This window comes from Rattus norvegicus, chromosome 6 (assembly GCF_036323735.1).
Source record: "Rattus norvegicus strain BN/NHsdMcwi chromosome 6, GRCr8, whole genome shotgun sequence".
Taxonomy (NCBI): Eukaryota; Metazoa; Chordata; class Mammalia; order Rodentia; family Muridae; genus Rattus; species Rattus norvegicus.
The window spans coordinates 20,371,017-20,390,411 of record NC_086024.1 but is presented as its reverse complement, the minus strand read 5'-3'; the positions used below and the strand labels follow the sequence as shown (position 1 = coordinate 20,390,411).

Here is a 19,395-nt window from a genome sequence, read left to right as displayed (position 1 = left end):
AGCAAGAAGTCAATTATATAGTTGTTAAATGTTAGCTTTGCAATCTAAGTCATGCAAATATTTCACTGTAGCATATAAGATCTTGCTTTCCATTTTGTACTACTATAACAAAATGCCTGAGGCTGAGTATTTTTTAAGTGGAGGAGGTTTACTTTGGCTCACAGTTTTGGAGGGCCCAAAGCATGGTGCTAGCATTGGTTTCCAGTGACCCCCCCCCACACCCCCCAAGTAGTAAATGCAGTGGTAACAACGGTAACAATGACCAGTCACACTGTCTGAAAGAGAAGTAAAGGGGTGGTGCCTGGGCTTACTTTCCTGTGACTATTTCTTTTCCTCATTAGAACCCAGTCTATAAAACCAGAATTAATTCCTTCATGAGAATGGTCAGCCCCTAGTCACATTTCACTAGGTCCCAACTCTTAAAGGTTCCACACCTGTCAAAAAAATTACACCATAGATTAAGCTTTCAGAATCGTAGGGAGATAAACTACGTCCAAACCATAGCATCAGCTGATGTAATGAGAGGGGCCACCATCCACCTCTGCCCATCCCAAAGCTGCTGTCATGCCTGTCATTCTCATTACTGGTCTGACTCCTGTAAGTATTGCTTATAGATGATAATCATTAGAATATGTCTGTTATTTCATACATCTAATTATTGGGTCTTTCTAACTTTTCAGGATGGAATTACATTCCGTCACATTTCAAGTAAAATAGACAGAATGACTTCTTTTGATGTAATGGTCGAGCTTCCGTCTGATTGGCTAGATGAAGCATGTGCTTGAGCCAGTCATTTAGATTGAAGGCTACAGCACTCACAGTAGCTCAGCCTAACTGTACAATGCTGCCTCCTTTCCTTTTCCAATCCAGAATGTTCTGAAGTTCACGGAGCAGGAGCACCCCGACTACTATCTCCTGCTTGTGTGTGTCCAGCGCCTCCGAGTGTTTATCTCTCACTATACCCTGCTGTTTCAATGCAATGAAGATTTGCTTATCCAGAAGCGGAAAAAGCTCAAAAAGTAAGGTTGTGACGGTACCACACCTGACAGAGGTGCCTGAGAAGAGGGCACCGACCATCGCTTGTGTTGAGTGGTTGGAGTGGAGCGGAGGGAGTTGGAAAGGAAGGGTGGGGACGGGAAGAGGAGGCTGGCCACAGGAGGGACACACCCATGGCCCAGTGGAAATAACTTTACAAGAAAAGCACTTGGACTCTTAAGTTGTTTGCCTTAGCCTTCCCAGTTCAAGATTGCAATTTAATGGTCTGAATACAGTCTCGTGCATTGATATAATAAACATTTATTGAGCACCTGTCATGTGTTAGGTACTATTCTACCCAGTGTATGTATCACGATGACCTAAGTAGTCATAACCCTGTCACATGGGGCTAGACCGTGAAGAAGAGGCTAGGCGTTAATGAGTGGTGAGGGTAAAAGTGTTGGGGTATATGTGTCTGAGTAGATTTCACAGTCTGAAGAAATGGTTTGAGTAGGCGCCACCTGGCCTAGGTCTCCTTAAACATCCCAAACCATCTGGAGAACATTATCATTTCTCTGGGGGTTTCCACCTAGAAAGACAGCTATCTCCTGACCCTGTGCTCTCCTGACCGTGTGTCTCAGTCCCACTCTGGATCCTCAATCTCTTTTCAGCCAACTGTCAGCCATTATGTAAGCAGTTTAGCTTATAGAGGGCTCTGGGGATAGAGAAGCCTTCACAGAAAGCTTGATCTGAGAGACAAATCTATTTTTCTTAGCATAATCTCTGTATCCAGAGAGCCAGTCTTACACTTTAAAAACTCAGATTTATTATTTCCATTCTCTTAGGTCATCTATGGCAAAGCTGTACAAAGGGCTGGCTTCCCAGTGTGCCAATGCTGGCCAAGATGCTTCCCCCACTGCAGGGCAGGAGGCTGTCCGAGACAGTGGGATCCACTCAGAAGAAATGCTCCAACCCTACCCTTCCACTCCCAGTTCTGCCCCTGCTGTCACGTAAGCATCTGTTGCTATGGAAACATTAACAGTATTGGCCTTATAGACAATGTGTATAGGTAAGCACCTGCCATGGATTAGAAATGAGTTCTGCAGAATTCCACCCTTCCTTTCCAACTCCCTTCACTCCAGTCCAACCGGTTACTCAACACAAGTGATGGAGTTCCTGGCCCTATTGTTTCCATAGTAACCACCAAGCATTTGCTCATCAAGATGTTTGGATCCCAGAAAAAGGAAAGAAGGGGCAGATTTAGAAAGTGCTGACAGGTGGCACTTGGGAGGCAGAGAGACAGGCAGAGGCAGAGGCAGAGGCTCTCTGAGTTCGAAGCCAGCCTGGACTACAGAGTGAGTTCCAGGATAGCCAGAGATACATAATAGAGGCCTTGTCTCAAATTAAAAAAAACAAAAACAAAAAAACAAAACAAAAAAAAAAAACCAAGAGTACTAAGAGGTGGAGAGTAGAAACTCACTTTGTGTATTACTTCAGATCTTGAAGTAGTGTGAAATATTTTCTTTCACCTACAACAAATAGAGGGGGAGATCTCCACTATAACCAGGCCAAACTATGGCTGTCATCACACTCTTCTAGAATAGAGTATTCATGTAAAGCCCGTTCATTTTTTTCACATCTATAAATTTGAACTCCTACGTTTCAAGGTCAGCCTTGCAAGCCCTTAAAATATTCAGTGTCAGTATTCACACATGCATCCATATACAGTCCTGACAGAATTAAAATATAATTAAGTCGAATAGCCACTGTGGCCAGAATGCAGTAGTTCATTTACAGCTGTCTAGCAGGTAAGCAAAAACAAAGGTCCTAAGTAACAGGTGTCCTACACTTTTTAAACTGTAAAGCTTGCTATGTGCTCCCAGCCAAGAGAACTACAGAGCTGGGCAAATTCCGGTCGTTTTTTACCTCACATCGTTTTGTGGGTTGCTTGAGATGACAATCAAGATGCTTTACAGCCACAAAACTTTGAAAACGTTTATTACAGAATTACAAAGTTTACACGAGTTTATCCTCTATATCAGCATCCAGAGTAAAACAGTTTATTCAGGAACACAATTGTTTACGTGCCAAGATCTAGGGCTTGTTATCGAGCTCACTTCCCAGTATTCTATATGACTCTGTCACAGCAAGAAGTGAGATATATTGAAAAGAGATAGATGCCTTGAGACAGTGCCTGGTGGCGGGGAGGTTCAGACCTTCCACCAGACAAGTGATAGTGACAGCCTTTGTCTGCCGGCCATGTGATGTCTCAGTGACTGAGCTTGGAAACTGAGACTTTCCTGGCCGCTGTTTTCACTCTTCTAGGCAGGCCTAGGGATTCTTGAGAAAGACCCGCAGTCAGTTTGTGGCGCTTTTAAGTTAACCCACGAAGGTGCCTGGGAGGTGAGGAGAGAAGCAGTATTTGATCGCCTCTTTTGTACTGTTTCCCCCTTTAAAGACATCTGATGGCCCCAGCGAAGAAAGGCCAGCAGCAGCAGCAGCAGCAGCAGAGCCTCATGGAGAGCATGCAGCCCGGGAAGCCAGGAGACTGGGAGATGGAGGGCAGAAAGCACGAGCGGCCCGAGAGCCTGCTGGCGCCAGCGCAGTTCTGTGCGGCCGAGCAGGACGTGAAGGCGCTCGCCGGGCCGCTGCAGGCCATCCCAGAGATGGACTTCGAGCCGTCCCCCGCGGAGCCGCTGGGCAACGTGGAGCGCTCGCTGCGCGGTCCGCCCGAGCTCCTGCCTGATGCGCGCGGCTTCGTGCCCGCTGGCTACGAGGAGTTCGAGTACGGGGGAGAGATCTTCGCGCTGCCCGCGCCCTACGACGAGGAGCCCTTCCAGGCGCCAGCGCTCTTCGACAACTGCTCGCCGGCCTCCTCTGAGTCCAGCCTGGACATCTGCTTCCTGCGGCCGGTCAGTTTCGCCATGGAGGCTGAGCGGCCGGAACACGCGCTACAGCCGCTGCCCAAGAGCGCTACGTCGCCGGCGAGCAGCAGCGGCGCCTACAAGCTGGAGGCCGCGCAGGCGCAGGCACACGGGAAAGCCAAGCCGCTGAGCCGCTCGCTCAAGGAGTTCCCGCGCACGCCGCCCGCCGAGGGCGTGGCCCCGCGCCTCTACAGCACGCGCAGCAGCAGCGGAGGCCGCGCACCGCTCAAGGTCGAGCGTGCTCCCGCATCCCACGGCCCCGCTGCCGCCGCCGCCGCCTCCCGCGGGGCGCCGCGGACCTTCTTCCCCCAACAGAGGTCCCAAAGCGAAAAACAGACCTATTTGGAAGTAAGGAGGGTAAAGTAAAACCCAGCCGACGCCCGCCTCGGCGCCCCGGGCCTAGATCTCAGGGCCAGTCCCGGTTCCCTTGGCGGGGAGGGAGCAGGCAGAGGCGGAGCCAGCACACGCGTGGTTACAGGATCTGGCCCTGGTGGCCTTCGAAGGCGAGTGGCAGGGCGTTTACCACACCTAGAGCACGAAGGCAGAGAGGGCGAGCAGGCACCCAGACGCACACAAAGAGTATGAGTTAAGGAGTGAACGAATTTGTTCTTTCTTACAGGCTATAGGTCTGCCCGATGCACCTCCTAGACTAAATGTACAAAACTCCGAGCGCTGTGTGCTAGTCACTTCCAATATCTAGGGAGGACTAATGTAGACTTCGAAGTTTGTTGCAAAGCAAACCCGTGCTTTCTTAGAAAAGACTGTCTTGATTCAAACACCTTTAGCTTCTATGAATGTTGAGGGATTTTGATATCTGTCCTTGGTGTCTCCAAGCCTTGGGATATTTAAAAGTATGTTCCATTACTAACCACGAAGAGGCAGATTCATGGGCAGACACATAAGATTTCAGTGCAACAGAAACAAGTGATTAAGCATATTGACAAGATAGCGCTTACCTGTGCCACCACCCTTTCGTTCCACCCTTTCAGTCTGTTAGATCGATGGTTACAGACACATTTAATTGCCAGTGAACACAATACTTGTGTACCAGGCTGTCTGTGCTGATTGCCGAAGTTTCCGAAATCAACAGTGTAGAATGTCCCACAAGACACATGCTTACCACACAGAATTGCGATGTCCTGGGTTGGGGGCTTACAGGAGGGAGAGGTAAAACCCTCTTGGGTTGATGAGGTTACACAATGCGGGGTGGGAAACAAGGTCGGGAGCCTTTAAAGAAAAGATACCTGGGCATAGAATAGCTAGGTATGTTTTTCCTTTGGCCTAATGGGAAGGTAGAAAGAAAGCCACAGAAACAGGAGGGTTATGGATCATGGCAAGCGCTGGAGTTTGCCGCACACCTGAGTTCCAGGAGTTAAACCAGCAGAGGGAAAGAACACCCAATACTGTGGTCTAGCGAAGCCACCGACATTCTTCAGGAGTCTTGAGATTTTTTTTTTTCTTCTTCTTCTGGCTCTGATTTCTTGTCTCCAAACTATAAAAATTCTGCCGGGCAAAATTTCTGAGACAATCTTAGATAATCTTGAACATTATTAGGAGGGAAATAGAAGGGAATTAATAATACCTGTTCAAACTGGGATAGGCAGAGGTGTACACCAAAATCTTTCAAGTAGTGTACTCTGCTATAAAGAATGATCGTAAGAAAAGTGAGCTTTTGCCCTAACTCACGTGAAAAATTTGAAAATTGTAACAATTATCAGGGGAAAACATATTAAAAACAACAAATACTATATCTGAGAGGCAAAGAATAAGAAATATATTTGTGACTGCTTACTATACAAACCTCTAAGTAATAATATTCCAGCATTCCCTAACATGGGAAGACACGAGTCTGGTCAGGAAGAGACACCAAGGAAGAGTCATGCAGAGTTCAGGCGAGAAGGGGCTGAGCGTGGTTATACATGTTTGTGCATATGCATGTAACATACATGTTTGTGCTTGTGCATGTAACACAAGCATGCTTAAGTATATCTGTGTTTAAGGTGAGGATATGATTGGGGCTTCAACTGCAAAAGATAACCCTGTAAAACTGTATCCTTAAAGGGTCAGTTGGGGTGAGCAAAACCGTCCTGCTTCTTCAAATCTACTCTACACGACCCCCCCTCCCCCAGCCACGTGGCCAGAAGAGCCTCATAAAGCCAGTCTTCGTCATCTTTATTGAGAGTCAAGAGAGAAGACAGTGTGCTTTACCGCAGAAGGCATCTGATTGGGCAGTAGGCACTCTCGGTTCTAACCCAGGTGCCGCCAAACAGCTATTTGCTTTTTGACAATTCCCATGGCATCTCTGTGCTTGCAGTTTTCTTATCTCTGCAAGTGAGATACTTAGGGGGGTGGGGAGATGGCTCAGTGTTGAAGAGCACTTGTTCTTCCAGAGGACCCAGGTTCAATTCCCACCACCCACATGGAGGCTTCCAACTGTCTGTAAGTCCAGTTCCAGGGGATCCGACGTCCCATTTTGGTCCCCTCCATCGTTAGACATGAACATGGTTCCAGACATACATGGCAGAACACCAATACACATAACAATAAGTTTATATAAAAAGTAAGACATTTAGTGGACAGCAAGAGGGCTCATCATATGTACTAACTGAAAGACCTGACTTTGGCCCATATCCCATAAATGGCAGAAGGGAACCAACTCCTTAAGGACTGTCTCTGACTTCCTCAGAGGTTCTCTGGCACCTGTGTGCCTGAACTCAAAATCATGCAATCAAAAATTGTAAAATTCGGGCTAGTGATGGCTCAGGAGATAAAGGCTCTTGCTGCCATGCTTGAGGATATGCCATTTGGCCCCAGAACTTAGATGTGGAAGGAAAACTGATTCTTGCAAGTTGTCCTGTGATCATATCTACCTCATAGGGTTATGAAGATCAGGCCAAATACAATAGTTTAAGAATACATTTTCTAAAGTATGAAATGCTATACCGATGAACGATATCAAGACCATGGTTCCACAGACAGATTTTCTTTAAACAATTTATGATTTTCCTGAAGGAAGGATTTGGTGTTGAGGTAAAGATCACTTTAATGGAGGTCCGCAGTTGATAGGAGGCAAAAACAAGCCCCTTCCTGCTCCAAAGGTCTCCGAAGTTCTCAGTCAGGAATGTCCTATCTCCACCAGGTGTGGAGGCCAGCAGGATATAGCCTTGCCTTACTTGCTGTGGACACGTCCCACAATGTGGTCTTGGACATAGTAGTGGATGCATTAATCTAAAATCCAGAATGTGTAGACAGACCTACTGAATCAGAAGTTACTATGTAAGATTCATAGGTGTTTGATATAAACAGTAAGTGCATCGGGCAGAAGCCTGCCTGAAACCCCTGACTTTCATAACAAGTATATATACATCAGAGATTCCTGCTTTAGAGACTCCAGAATGGGGCTTAAGAATCTGTGTTTCTAGGTGAAAGTAGGTGTGGATGGTCCTAGGGTGCCAGGAATGTACTTTGAGAAACATTACACTAAACCACCAGGACACTAATCTCCATAGTTAAGTTAGGAATCTTAGTGGCATTTCAGAGACTTTTCAGGTCTGCTGCTACAACCCCAAGTGAAATTCTCAAAGTCAGATCTAGGTGTTTCCTAGAAAAACCTATTGCCCATGCTTTGGTCCTTACAAGCACTCAGCTACCCAGCTGGACTGGCAGGGCCCTGGTGGTGTGTTTTCTGCTTTGACTTCTTATGGTATCTTAGGGTTTTACTGCTGTGAACAGACACCATGACCAAGGCAACTTTGATAAGAACAACCTTTAATTGGGTCTGGCTTACAGGGTCAGAGATTCAGTCCAGTATCAAGGCAGGAACATGGCAGCATCCAGGCAGGCATGGTACAGGAGGAGCTGAGAGCTCTACATCTTCATCTGAAGGCTGCTAGCAGAATACTGCCTTCCAGGCAGCTAGGATGAGGGTATTTTATTTTTAAAAGATTTTATTTATTTTATTTATATGAGTACACTGTCACTGTCTTCATGCACACCAGAAGAGGTCATGAGATTCCCTTACAGATGGTTGTGAGCTGCCATGTGGCTGCTGGGAATTGAACTCAGAACCTCTGGAAGAGCAGCCAGTGCTCTTAACTGCTGAGCCATCTCCAGCTTTAAGGATGACGGTCTTAAAGCCCACACCCACAGTGACACACCTACTTCAACAAGGCCACACTTCCCAACAGTGCCACACCTTCTAATAGTGCCACTCCGTGTGTGAGCATATACAAACCATCACGTTCCACTCTCTGGCCCCCATAGGATTGTTCAAACACATGAGTCTATGGGGGCCATACCTAAACATAGCATAATGCAAAATACATGCAGTCCAACTTTCAAAGTCCCCATAGTCTATAACCGTCTCAGCAATGTTATAAATCCAAAGATCAAAGTCTCTTCTGAATTCATCCAATCACTTAACTGTAATCCCCAAAGCAAGACAGGAAACCATCTGGGCAGACTCCAAACTCTGCATCTCCACGTCTGATGTCAAGGCGGTCTTCAGATACCCAACTCCTTTATCATCTTTGTTAACTGCAACAAACTTCTTTCCGCTGGCCTGGTTCTACTCCCTGTTGTCAGCTTTCCTCCACAGGTATCCCATGGCTCTGGCATCTCAAACATCTTTGGGCCACCAAGATAGTGTCAATGTCACAGCTTCTTGTTTCAATGTCCAGGATCCACACAGATCATCCTGGCTCCTCCAAAGAGCTGATGTCACTTCTCTAGCTCTGCCCTCTGTAGCTCTCTAAGCTCAGGTTGATCCACTCCACTGCTGCTGCTGCTCTTGGTGGTCATCCCATGATATTTGCACTGGGCTCTTCTGCTACAACTAGGCTTCACCAGTAGCCTCTCATAGGCGCTCTTCAGGGTGCCAACCCTCAACTCCTTTGCATGACCCCTTCAGTCCTGGACCATCAACTGCAATGCACCTTCACCAATGGTCTTCCATGGCCTCTCACAGTGCCAAGCCTCAGCTGCTCTCCATGACCCCTTCATGCCTTCAAAACCAGTACCACCCGGGTGACTCTCACACATTACCAAGTCTAGCTGCAGCACAAGGTACAACCTTGGCTATCTCTGGAACACAGCCTCTTTCTGCTCTCAGAAAACACTCCCAGAAGATTTCATCTCAGTGATTCTGGTCTTTTAATCACCACTGACTTCTTAGCTCTAGCTGACCTGCATCAATTGTCCCAGTAGTCCCTTTTATTCTGGACCCTAAAGCCAGAGCCGCATGGCCAAAGCCGCTGACTTCTGCTGCTTGCTGGGGCTGGAACATGGTCCCTTGTTCTATCCCATTATCCTAGCTTTCTGCTTCCCAATTCCTTCACTGCCTAAGCTTGGCTGTCGTGGAAATTGCTCTGTAAACTGACTTTGAACTCAGAGATCTGCATGCCTGTCTCCTAAACACTGGGATTAAAGGTGTGGTCCACCAAGCTTGGACTTAAGTTTTTCTCCACCTAGAACTTGCTGTGTTCTAGGCTGGCCTTGAACTCTAAGATCTGCTTGTCTTTGCCTCCTGGGATTAAAGGCTTGTACTGTCATGCCCGGACCTAACTTAACTGGGTAGGATCTTGCCCCAAGGTCACTATTCCCTTAATTCAAATAATATTCTTGAACACAGGATTCAGCACCATTTCACTTCCTGGTGCCCCTTAAATGCCATCTATTTTATATTTTTCTTTTCTAAGCTTGCTACACTTGTTCAAAATGCTCTCCAGGAGACCTAACCAGAGAACAAAGTCTCTGCTGGACTTGAGATGTCCTTTGACAATGTAATTAATACAAATCTCTTTACCTCAGCCTCAGGTAGATGCTTCAAACAAGGGCAAACAGCAGTGACATTCTTTACCAATGTACCGCAGAACACTGTACACCACAGATTGAAACTCTTCTCCTGTGAAACCTCTTGGGCCAGGTCTGCACAGTTCAAATCACTCACAGCAACAAAGGCTTCTGTATTCCTTCTAGGATATTCCATTAAGTCCCACTTAAAGCATTCCTCTGCTTCCTGAATCCAAAATCCTCAAATTCACATTCTTCCAAACAAAAGGGTGGTCAGGACTATCACCGCAATACCCCAGTCCTGGTACCAGATGTACTGGTTACTCTTATGTCTTAGTTAGGGTTTTACCTCTGTGAAGAGACACCATGACCAAGGCAACTCTTATAAAGGACAGCATTTAACTGGGGCTGGCTTACAGGGTCAGAAATTCAGTCCATTATCATCATGGTGGGGGACATGGCAGCATCCAGGCAGGCATGATGCAGGAGGAGCTGAGTTCTACATCTTCATCTGAAGGCTGCTAGCAGAAGACTGGCTTCCAGGCAGCCAGGATGAGGGTCTTAAAGCCACACCCACAGCGACCCACCTACTCCAACAGGGCCAAACCTTCTAATAGTGCCACTCCCTGTGCTAAGCATCTACAAACCATAACACAGGGTTTTCGAAGTTAAGCAGCTGCTTTAGATCGTTTTTGAATCACAGCCATTTCAAGATAAACATTCTGTTCATGCAGCATATAAGTTTTTGTACATACGTAATACATTCTTATGTATGCACTTAAGTGTATGTGCACATGATAATACAGCTCACATTTGAAAATAAACAAGTGCACAAAAAGTATCTTTATTTTTAATTGTACTCTAAATATGGATCGAATTACATAAGTAGGTTGAAAAAGCATATTTACAATTTAGATACATGAGCTCATATTTCTCAACAGTTCTGACCTCTAACCTCATAAAATACAGAATTATGAACACAGTTTTAAAATTATGGTTCCATTGTTGAGCATCCTAATTGATCTCTATTTCCCTCGACAGTGAAACAACAACACTAACAAAAACCTTTAATATTAAGTTTTCTTGTTTTGTAGAAAGAGAAACATACCCAACAATGTCAGGTGTCAAGTGTTGGCTTATTCAGCAAGACACAGTTGATGCCAGAACAAAGTTTATTTTCTATATTTATGGGAGCCCTAGAGATGGCTCAGTGGTTAGGAGCACTGGCTGCTCTTCCTGAGGACCGAGGATCAATTCTCAGCATCCACATGGTGGCTCACTGCTATCTGTGACTCCAGTTCTGGTAGATCCAGTGCCCTCTTCTGGCCTCCATAAGCACCAGGCATGCACGTGGTGCACAGACATAGGAACAGGCAAAATACCCATACAGAGAAAAGGAAAAAAAGAAGAACGTATTCATGGATAATCTTTTAGCAGCTTAGTAGAAACTAGAGATGTCTTGGAAGAAAAACCTAAACTGGGAAAGGCCTTCATCAGGTGGCTGTAGCCAGGCCTTAGAGTCATTTTCTTGGTGACTAGTGGATAGAGGAGGACCCGGTCCCAGGACACAGGGTGTGTGTGGGTGGAGGGGTGCTGTCCCCAGGCAGGTGTTCTAAATCAGTCACAAACCGAGGACACTAGGCAATAAGCATTGTCTCTCCGTGGTTTCTGCTTCAGTTCCTGTCTCCAGGTTACTGCCCTGAATTCCTGCCCTGACTTCCCTCGGTGCTGGGCTGGTACCTGGAAGTGTAATCTTTCCCAGTTGCTTTTGGGTCATGGCCTTTATCAATCACTCGGATAGAAAGCAAAGCAGGACAGAGGGGACCTGTGGGGTTAGCTTTCTCCTGCCACAGGTAGACTTGGGAGTAGGAGAGCCAAGTGTCAAAGCCACAGTCCCACAGCCAGGGCAGATTTTCCCGGAAAAGAGTGAAAAAACATTCCTTTTTTGTGTTTCCAGGAGATGCACCTAGAGGATGCCACCCGATTCTGTCCAAAGGAAGAAAGAGAGAGTGAACAGACTTCTTTCAGCGATCAAAATCCCAGGCAAGACCAGAAAGGGGGCTTTCGCAGCTCATTCCGCAAGCTCTTTAAAAAGAAGTGAGTAGCCCTTGGATAAAACAGTGTTTAACTCATTTCCCTCTGACAGGAACCTGAGGTTTTAACAGTAGTAATTGCTAAGTAGCCTGGTCATACACCACTGTTTTAAATTTAGTGTTTGTATCCAATTTCTGGACAGAAGCAAACAGCTCCCCCGCTGTGTCTTAAAATCCTTCCTCCTCAGTCTTAACATTGCCTGGAGAGGAATGAACAGAGGGCTACCCTGGCCAATGGTTGAGAGGGTGTGATGCTCTCTGGGAGGAGCTGGTGTTGAGTGAGAATCCTCCCCCTGTGGAAAGTGTTCTTCAGGCGTCTCAGCACTTCTGCCCGCATGGGCCTCGTTATCCGTGTTCTTAGAAACGCACACTGATAACTCCCTAAGGGTTTCCCGGAATGAGTGGGTTTTGCTCAGGTCCTTTTGAATACTTCAGAGTGTCCATGTTAGACGGGAAACAGAAGGCATCCCTCCTCATGCTCTATAAGTCTTACTGTGGAGTGAAGCAGTATTCCTGCAGGCATTGTGGCCAGTGTCATGTTGCAGATTGGGAGGGAGGGCCAGGCCCCAGTAAGGAAGAGAGACGTGACCCCAAGTGTCTCAGCAGTCCAGCCTTTGCCTGCCTGGGTGGACCTCAGACCTGCCTTCCTCTCCCGTGGGGAGATCTGCATGCTCTTTACTTCCTCTTAGTAGAGATCATTTTAAGTCAGTCTCAAGTCTATTTTTTAACTGTGAGAAAAACTAAATGAAGGCGTTATTGTTGCCTTTGGAAACCACTTTCTCCTTGAAGGTAGAGTTACTGGTTGATTTAGATACTGGTCTTGATAGAAGAAGGGGGGAAAGCCTGCAGTTGGCTCTCTGTTTTAATGATTTGTCTAATTCTCCTGCAGTGGGAGGGTGATGTTGGGACTAGTGGGTATCTGATTGTTGGTCCTTGCCTGTTGTTACTAGAAGGAGGCGGAAGAGGAGAGAAGAGCAGCGGTTCTACAGTTAACCACAGCCCTACAGTCTCCTTCCATGCAGTAGCCACAGCCCTGCAGTCTCCTCCCATGCAGTAACCACAGCCCTGCAGTCTCCTTCCATGCAGTAACCACAGCCCTGCAGTCTCCTTCCATGCAGTAACCACAGCCCTGCAGTCTCCTTCCATGCAGTAGCCACAGCCCTGCAGTCTCCTCCTTCCATGCAGTTAACCACAGCCCTGCAGTCTCCTTCCATGCAGTAACCACAGCCCTGCAGTCTCCTCCTTCCATGCAGTTAACCACAGCCCTGCAGTCTCCTCCTTCCATGCAGTAACCACAGCCCTGCAGTCTCCTCCTTCCATGCAGTTAACCATAGCCCTGCAGTCTCCTTCCATGCAGTAACCACAGCCCTGCAGTCTCCTCCTTCCATGCAGTTAACCACAGCCCTGCAGTCTCCTCCTTCCATGCAGTAACCACAGCCCTGCAGTCTCCTCCTTCCATGCAGTTAACCACAGCCCTGCAGTCTCCTTCCATGCAGTAACCACAGCCCTGCAGTCTCCTCCTTCCATGCAGTAACCACAGCCCTGCAGTCTCCTTCCATGCAGTAACCACAGCCCTGCAGTCTCCTTCCAGTTTTGCTAGGCAACCTAATGCATGCATGACTGTTGCTGGACCCTCAAGCCACCTATGTAGGGACTGAGGCGGAAGCACTGTTTCTTCCTCTCCAGGATTATGGATTTAGGTTTTTCTTGGTCTGTAACTGTTGATGCCATGACCGAGAAGAAGTGGACAACTTCCCAGTGTGAACTTGAGTTTAGGTTCTAAGTCCTTGGAAAAACTCCACACTCCTAAGGATACACACTGCTTGAGTCTGTTGATAATTTCTAAGTCATAAGCTTCCCAAAAGAAACAATTGTCTGTCACCAAGTATCATTTATAACGACTGAGCACCAGCCTTGCCATGGTTCCTTCACACATTCCTGTCTATCGAAGAGGTGTTAAAGGAGAAAGGCCCTGTCAGTCATACGGGCACAGGGAGGAGATTTGCCCCTTTATCCAGGGAGCAGCTCTAGCCGAGGTGAGGAGGAAGAGGAGGAGAACCCTGGAACTGGGGAACGCAGGACAGTGAGTGGGTTGTCTGAAATAGAAGCTAGATGATTCTAGATGGGTTCTCTGAAAAATGCTCCCACACTGGGTGGGAGATTGCTCAAGAAATTAGTCTTTTCTAGTCTGTGTATTTGCTGTATTTATTGTGGGCAGTCTGAATAGTTAGTTACATCGCCCCAAACCATGTGCTGTTGGGCCTATAATTTTAATATTATAGAAGGCCAAGTTTTAATCTTGCTCGAGCTCCCTGCCCCCACGGACCTTGGTACGATGCAGATTACTTGCTGTAGCTCCCCAGATTCACCCTGCTTAGCTGCCTCCAGCCCCCCCACCCCACCCCCCGCAAGGCTGACATGTTTCTTAGGACAGAGGTCAGTGGATTCTCTCAGTCCTTCCTTAGACGAGTCTGCACGAGTCACACCACTATCCACAGTAATGGCTCTATCCTTTGTACTTGGAATGTGCAGTATTTTCTGAGTGGAGGTGACGGTGTGGCCACCGAGAGTCCTCCTCTGGCTGACTTTCCTGGCTTAGAAGGCCTGGTCTAGTCACTTAGCACCGTGCAGGTGGTCTCACTACAGCTTGGTGCTTAGGGAGTCTTTGGGGAGTGGCAAGGGTTAAAGAGGCAAGTTAAATATAGTCTCTTCTGGCAATTTCGTCTGAAGACCATGGAAAGCCTATTAAGAACCACACTCCTGTCTGGTATCACGGAGAGAAGGGCCTGGGCCTTTAACTCAGATGGGAATACACCGTTCTCGTATGTGTGCACAATTCCAGACATGCACATAGGACCACGAATGGCATGGTCCCAGCCATTGCACAGGAACCTGCCCTCTGAACCCAGGGATGTGTAACAGGAGAGATAAACTGTCCTGTCTAGAGGAGTCTATATGGAGATTACTAAAGACAAATTGTAAAAGAGGAGGTGCAGGTAGAGAACTGTCAAACCATTCTGTGTGTCAGGAAACCAGTTGGCAGCAGGCCTGGTGACCTGAAGTAGCTAAACCTGGGTACTGGAACATTCAGAGCCTGGCCTCCCAGGAGAGCCGCCGTGTCATGCTTGGGCCTTGCTGCCTCCCTCCCCTGTAGCCCTCCGAGCTTCGGTCCTCTCTACACTGACACACTTTTTGTTCCATAGGGGCTTGTTTGGCTGGTGGCCCCACACACCCAGAGTGCTGCTTCGGGATGAAGCTAGGCATGGAGCCAGATGCAACAGGAAACCCGAGAAAGGGTTCTCTTCCCTCTGAGGCGGGGAGGGCCGAGTGCCCATGCCCACAAGGATTCAAAAGGCAGAGTCAAGTTGGCATCATAAAAAAATATTCTGAAAAAGTGCCCACGATATTTGAGGAAAAGGGTAACCCTTTTATTGTTTCCATCTCAGGCGCATTTGCCCTGGGTAGATACCAGATCATAGGTCCCCGAAAGCTGTACAGCACTGCTCAGAAGGAAGACCTACTAACCAAAGTCCGAGAGAGTTACATGACCTTACACACTTTAAATGTGACCCTTACCTGTCAGGAACAGACCTGATAGCAATGGCCAACCCTTACCCCTCCTCCCTTAGAGTAAGACGAAAGATAGACTTTCCCCCTGGAAGAGTGTATATGACACTGTCAAAGACCTAAATCCAGACCGTCATCAAAGCTGAGGCAAATGCTTTCGCATCTTTGCGTCTGACTCCTAGACTTGGGAGTAAGTACTCTGAGCTGGGCAGAGCAGTGAGGAGACACCAGGTAAGGCAGGTGAGCAGCCGGGAGCCTCCACTTCGAGCTATCATTTTCTGAGCACAGAAGATAAAGAACATGGCTCTGAATGCTGACTATATTTTTCACCCCTTCACTTCCTTTTCAGTACTTTGTAATTTATATGATTATTTCTAGTCCAGCTATCATACCCCACCCATCACTTCAAATCTATCTCATCACACATGGTCAGGAGCCCTTCCGCAGCCTGGATATTGGGCTGTCAGGGAGCCCCGTTTTGTTTGGTGTCCTCCCACAGTGTATACGCCTCCCTGTGGAGCAGTGCATAGAACAGAAGGCAGAAATCTAACGTCACTTGGTTCTCTTATATTCACGTCCTCTACCTCCTAACACTCATCCCAAGCCCACTCTTTCTTTTACCACTTTGAAGTTCTGTCTTACCTCGTTTAGTTTTCTTATGTAAATTTCAAATTCAAGAGGGGATGTTTTAAAAGGCTGAGGTTACCAGCTCTGATTGGGAATGCTTCTCAGTAGGTCATCCGAGTCAGTCAGTTAAGTCTTTAGTGTACCAGGTTCTGCCCAGCACAAAACAAGTAGAAGAAATACTGCTGCCCGTTTGGAGCTTATAGTTCAGTGTAAGGTGAGCATAGCTGCAGGTTATAATCTACATCACATATTAAGAGAATCTTATTCATCATCCTGTGGACGCCATGGGTGACTTTCTCCACCATCAGGACAGGCGCTTCCCCACCTCCTCCTATCCTCTGCATCTGAATGCCCTGACTCCTTCAAGGAAGGCAGTCTTTCATATCAGAGAGCCCAGCCTTTCTCTGGAGACTCTGTGGCACTTGTTTGTGCCTCCCTTCCTCACTCCAGGACTTTCAGGGTTATCTGCTGCAAAGTTGCACATCCTGACCTACCCAGCTTGCAATTTTCTTTTTTTGCTGTCCCTTGAAGGAAGTTAGTAACAACTGTTACTGTTTCATTCTGTTTCTGTCCATTTTCATTTCTGTCAAGTTAACATGTGTCAGGATATATTGACAGCCATTGTACCCTTTCCAGAGAGTCCCTGCCTGTCCCTTTAGTGTCTGCTTAGATGTGCCCTGCAGTCTGCCAAAATTGTGTAGGGTATTCAGAAGCCATCTGTGTGTTTTACAAAGAAAGGGAAGAAAACATACCATCTCTTTCTCATAGATTCTGCAGGGTGATTCCCCTGCTTATTGATGCCTAGACCTCTGGAAGAGTCCAGATACCTACAGTATGTTGAGCACTATAAAAGTCAGCTAAAACTGTTTCTAAAAGGTGAAAATGAGCTTGGGATCATTGCTGCAGTAGAATTCTGTATTTTGAAAACAATTAGTAAGTTAGCCACTTAATTACTTAGTAATTAACATTCAGAAATGTAGACATTTGTACTGGAAGCAAAGGGAAGGTCCATTTTGTAAGAAGAGCAGTTAAAAAAAAGTCTGAGCTGAGTTTATGGAAACTAGACAGGGCGATTTTGGCATTTGTTTCAGAAATGGGAACTCAGCTGGTGAAGATTTCTGTGGTCCTTGGGGCTGGTGGTGACATCAGAGCTTTCCCATTTCCAGGTAAACTCCAAACAGTTGCATGTGGGAACCTAAAAGTATGACGTGTTGGGCTTTGGAGAGATCAGACGGGAGTTAGAGGGAAAGTGTGAAGAGAAGGCTTTAACTGTAGACTAACGTTGAGAAATTCTTGTGAGGGAAAAAATTGAAAATAGACAGCAGCAACTGAACTCCTGCCTCCTGCCCTAAACCAGAAGGGCTTCTAGGCTCCCACATAGCAGAAGACAGGGAAAGAATGAATGGCCAAGATGTAATTTACTAACATTTGGGGCATATGTATGCCAATCAGGGATGATCTGAACTGGAGGGAGGCAGTAGTTCTGAGAGCTGAAAGCAAGCCTGGAGTTTTAGGGCAGTCGTGAGTCTGTTTCTAGGGAGTTTAGGTTGATCCCCAAAAAGAGAAGTTTACCCCACCAGACCCTTCCCCTCTATAGGATGTAGTAGGAATGCACCCCTTTCTAACCAGAAGTAAAAGCTTGTTAGCTAGCTATGGCTTCATTTCTGTTAGCAAATTGAAAAATAAAAACATCTAGTCCATTTATCAGGTTTCCAGATGTCTTTAGTGTTTCCGTAGGACCGGTGTTTTTACTTGAAGAATAGAAAAGGATGTTTGAATTCTTCCCAACAAACTCCGTAAATACAGATTCATAATTAATAGCAATACTTATTAATAACAAGTACTCAGGCTGGACTTCTATTGCAGTAGAACACTTGCCTTTCGTGTGAGGGCCCTATGGTTGATCCCCTGTACTACCAAAGTAGAACAAAGTAAAGCCCCTCACCCCCCCCAAAAAAGTAACCAACAGAAATCTCCCAAAAAACCAAGGACACAAAAATAGTGAGTGTACCAATGACAGTGTGAGACTTGAGGCAAGTTACCCTGCACTTGTGTTTAGGGAAAGCTCGTCTGATGCAGTGTGTGGAGGAACTGTTCACTTGCATGGGCTCTGGAACACCGCTTTCATACATCCTAAGTAGGACTCGGACACTGGGTCTCGGTTCCTGAGCTCGTTCTACCCACTCAAGCTCCAAGTTTAAATTAGTGAGAGGGCTTCAGTCTAGTTGCATACGAGATTATTTCTAGAAAGCCTCCTCCCTCTAGGACTTCTGACATGAACAGACTGGAGAAGGTACAGAATGGAATGGATTGTCTAACCAGGAGAAAGAAAGAATGCGTCCCGGACTGGGCACTCAGACGGACTGGGCTAACTACCCATTAGTCTCGGTTTCCTTTGCGGTGGTTGACATAACTGTACTGACTTCTGCATTCTACCAAATGTAGCATCTGTGTGGTTGGCTTCAATAAATCTTTCCTTTAAAAATGAAAACAAGCAAACGCAAGAGTGTGTAATGTAATGTCTAGATTAAGCAAGAGCCCCTGATAACCATTTGAATTTCAGGGCCTTGGTAACCTGTGGACAGTTATTTCATTGAATCAAAAATAGATATTGTTGTGCTTTCTTCCTGCTCCAGTGTCCTACACGGTGACTAACACTGACATAGGCAGTTGTCACAGTAGCCCCCATGAAGCACTAGAGAGATTCTGTGTGTTCACATAAGACGCACATATCTTAAGTTTTGAAATCCAGGGGAGTAAAAATGATTCCAGGTCTAGGAGGCAACTGTTTTACAATGCGAAGCAATTTGGATAGATAAATACTTGAAGACAATTAAAACCAAATCAACCTGTACTTTATCTGTGTGCTGAGATTTTAGGTCCAGTGGATCAGAATACAGGGAAAAAACTAATGAGAACCCCTCAATGGATCCTTCACCCACCAAACAAGATTTCTTCAGAAACCGACTTGCTCTTGCAAATGACCTTGACCAAGGAACAGCTGTGTAAATACATTTACAGTTGTATTGTCGAGTGGTAAGAGGAGGGTAAAAGCTTGTATATATCTCTGTAGGAATATATATATATATATCTCAATGTATAAATCCCTAAGGAAAACTAATATAAATATTTACATATGAAACTAAATCAACATACAAGATACTGAAGAGATGAAGATTAGTGTACGGTTAAGACTTGGCTCTATGAACCTCAACACTTGGGAAAAGGGAAATGAAGACTTTCCACATCATTACAGAAAAGAAAACATACTAAATTTGGAGGAAAATAAATGTTTGTAAGAACAAACCTTGCACCTTGAAGTCATTCCCCAAGTACAGTAATAAGCATGCTCCTTTTTAGCATGGGTGTGATTTTGTGCTTCCTAGGGATTTTAATGCTTAGTTCATGAACTCATCCCA

At 46.3% G+C, this 19,395-nt stretch overlaps 1 protein-coding gene across 17 annotated transcripts in view; it reads left to right on the top strand.

Moving 5' to 3' along the window:
* The window catches only part of Arhgef33 (Rho guanine nucleotide exchange factor 33), a 166,238-nt gene that overhangs the window by 79,557 nt on the left and 67,286 nt on the right, over positions 1–19,395 (top strand). For 3 of the 17 annotated variants that reach the window (XM_039113069.2, XM_063262575.1, XM_008764441.4), the window contains 5 exons: positions 871–1,019; positions 1,821–1,985; positions 3,434–4,256; positions 11,647–11,786; positions 18,856–19,282. In XM_039113069.2, coding sequence (XP_038968997.1) covers positions 871–1,019; positions 1,821–1,985; positions 3,434–4,256; positions 11,647–11,786; positions 18,856–18,985 — 1,407 coding nt within the window. In that variant the 3' untranslated portion in view covers positions 18,986–19,282. Of the gene's footprint in view, positions 1–870; positions 1,020–1,820; positions 1,986–3,433; positions 4,257–11,646; positions 11,787–14,985; positions 18,821–18,848; positions 19,283–19,395 lie in introns of those variants that run through there. The other 14 variants (XM_063262580.1, XM_063262576.1, XM_008764445.4 and 11 more) reach the window with 10 other exon arrangements.